Consider the following 2,461-nt stretch of genomic DNA (forward strand, 5'->3'; position numbering starts at 1 on the left):
TAATCATTCTGGATAATAAGCTAATGTTAACAGGGTAGGTGTAAGGTGAGAAAAAACTGTTTTTGAATACACAAAGGGGGTTAGAATTTTCGTATAGCTAAGGCTACAATGAATTTTAGTATACACCCTTTTAAACTTTTATACAACACCACAAAAGCCGAGTTAAGATAAATCTTATGGCCTGTTTCTGTAATGTTTGACAATAGAGGATGATGGATGTTTATCCTCTATTGGATCATTTGATTTGATATGTTTCTTCAACCATTTAGGTACATGGTTGGACATCTTAATTTTGAGATCACGACTACTCCTCCCTATGTATGTGTGACCATATATACACACAATCAAATTGGTAAACACACTGGGATGTGACGCAATCATTTTCATGTCTTCTAAGTTTTTAATGAAGCATAGACCTTGTTCAAAATATATTGCGTTAATACATATCACATAGTTCTGAAAATTTTCGTTTTCTTATTACACTATTGAAATTAAGTAAATTTTATCATATGCACTCAAAACTAGAATATTTCCAATCGATCAAGTGTTTATCAAACAAATTCATTCATTTATTGTTATTGCGGTAATTTGATATGAAATTTGTTTTCAGTCAGATACAAATACCGATATCTTTATTACAGGGGACATATGAGAAATAATAGTAGTGTATAGGATAAAGTAAATTTAGTAAGCATATGAATGATTTTTATGTCAATCATAATTTAATAAAAAACATAATGTTCTTATTTATTGGTTATTTGACTACTATCCACCCAAATTGCATAAAAGTATTTGTACAAATACACATATACTTATTCTATTAGTCAATCTGATTTACTATTAGTATAACCATGTTTTGCCCCATGTAAGATATTTAGAATAATCAATTAAAATAGATCTCATAATACCCCTATTCTTCTTGTTCTTCTCCCTTTCTTTTAGTACATACTTGCTTACCTGTTTGTAATTGAATAATATATATGATTTACATTTTTAGAAAACTTGATCTTTTTTTTTTCTTTTCATGTTGAATAATCATGTCGGATATAACTGGAAAACAAAATGTTGAAAATTTTCTATCAAAATTTCGTGATCCACAAACACATCGTTTTCATTCAGTTACTGCATTAGATTTTCTTAAATGTTGGCAACATTATGATACAGATGGAAATGGTTATTTAGAAGGTGAAGAATTAAATGGTTTCCTAAGAGAATTTATCACTAGTGTAATACCTGATGAAATTGGTAGTGAAATAATATCAGAAACAGCAATGCAACAATTAATGACAGAAGTTATGGATGCATATGATGAAAATAATGATGGACGTATTGATATTAATGAATTATGTCAAATATTACCAACTGAAGAAACATTTTTAGCATTATTTCAAATAGATACACCATTATCATCTAGTGTAGAATTTATGCGTGTATGGAAACAATTTGATACAGATTTAAGTGGTTCAATTGATTCAAATGAATTAAAACAATTTTTAAAACATTTAATTGTTATATCCAAAGTTGAATTGTCTGATGAGAAATTAAATGAATATGCCGAAACATTAATTCGTTTATTTGATCGTAATGGTGATGGTAAATTACAATTAAGTGAAATGGCTAGATTATTAAAAGTAAAAGAGAATTATCTTATTAAACCATTATTTAATAATAATAATCATTGTTTAGATGATAGAACCATTGATAGAATATTTCGTAAATATGATACTGATAATAATGGTGTATTAGAAAATGAAGAATTAATGGGTTTTTTAAAAGATTTATTAGAAGCTAATGGTGAAGAAGTTAATGAAGAAGGTTTAAAAATTATGAAAGAAGGTATATTAAAACAATGGGATATTAATAATGATGGTAAAATTGGTCGTCAAGAAATTAATGATTTAATATTACAAACAATTCATATATTACAAGAAAAAGAACATTTAAAAAAAGTCAATAATTTATAAAATCAACTAATGAACTGTTGTTTTAATGTTTATTTGTTTTTCTTCTTTTAAACAACAACTTTACTTTCTATTTATATTAATAATAATAATAATAATAATCTATTAATACAGTTTTATTTGAAATGAGAAAAAAAAGAAAAAAGAAAAAAAGAAAAAAACGAAAAAAGAAAATCACAATACAATAATTCATCCAATCAAATAATTATCTTTTATTTATTTTGACCATTTTTTTTTCTTTTACGAATAGAATGTAATTCTTAATAAATGAACTTTGTTATTTATGTTTTCTTTCTATCTCTATATATATAAATTTTTTTTTTCTATTCAGTTCATGTCCTTTCTTGTGCAGCCTGTTACCCCTCGTGGAGGAGCATAGACCACCCACCAGCATTCACCATCCAACTCTTTCCTGGGCAAAATCTACTGTCCCCAGGGAGGATCGAACTCCTGACTGCTGGTTTACAAGACCAGTGCTTTGACCACTGAGCTATGGAAGT

At 27.1% G+C, this 2,461-nt stretch overlaps 1 protein-coding gene and 1 non-coding gene across 2 annotated transcripts; one reads left to right on the plus strand and one right to left on the minus strand.

Annotated features, from left to right (window-relative positions):
• Window positions 1-1,037: 1,037 nt before the first annotated feature.
• Smp_039600 (putative calbindin-32) lies at window positions 1,038-1,964 on the plus strand (the record flags this gene model as incomplete). Its single annotated transcript, XM_018790132.1, has 1 exon — window positions 1,038-1,964. One exon carries the CDS (start codon window positions 1,038-1,040, stop codon window positions 1,962-1,964), a length of 927 nt encoding a protein of 308 aa, XP_018655505.1.
• A 424-nt stretch (window positions 1,965-2,388) lies between these two features.
• Window positions 2,389-2,461, minus strand: Smp_tRNA_00564_Thr_TGT.1.1. Its single transcript has one exon. It is a non-coding gene (tRNA).

Source organism: Schistosoma mansoni, chromosome W (assembly GCF_000237925.1).
Source record: "Schistosoma mansoni strain Puerto Rico chromosome W, complete genome".
Taxonomy (NCBI): domain Eukaryota; kingdom Metazoa; phylum Platyhelminthes; class Trematoda; order Strigeidida; family Schistosomatidae; genus Schistosoma; species Schistosoma mansoni.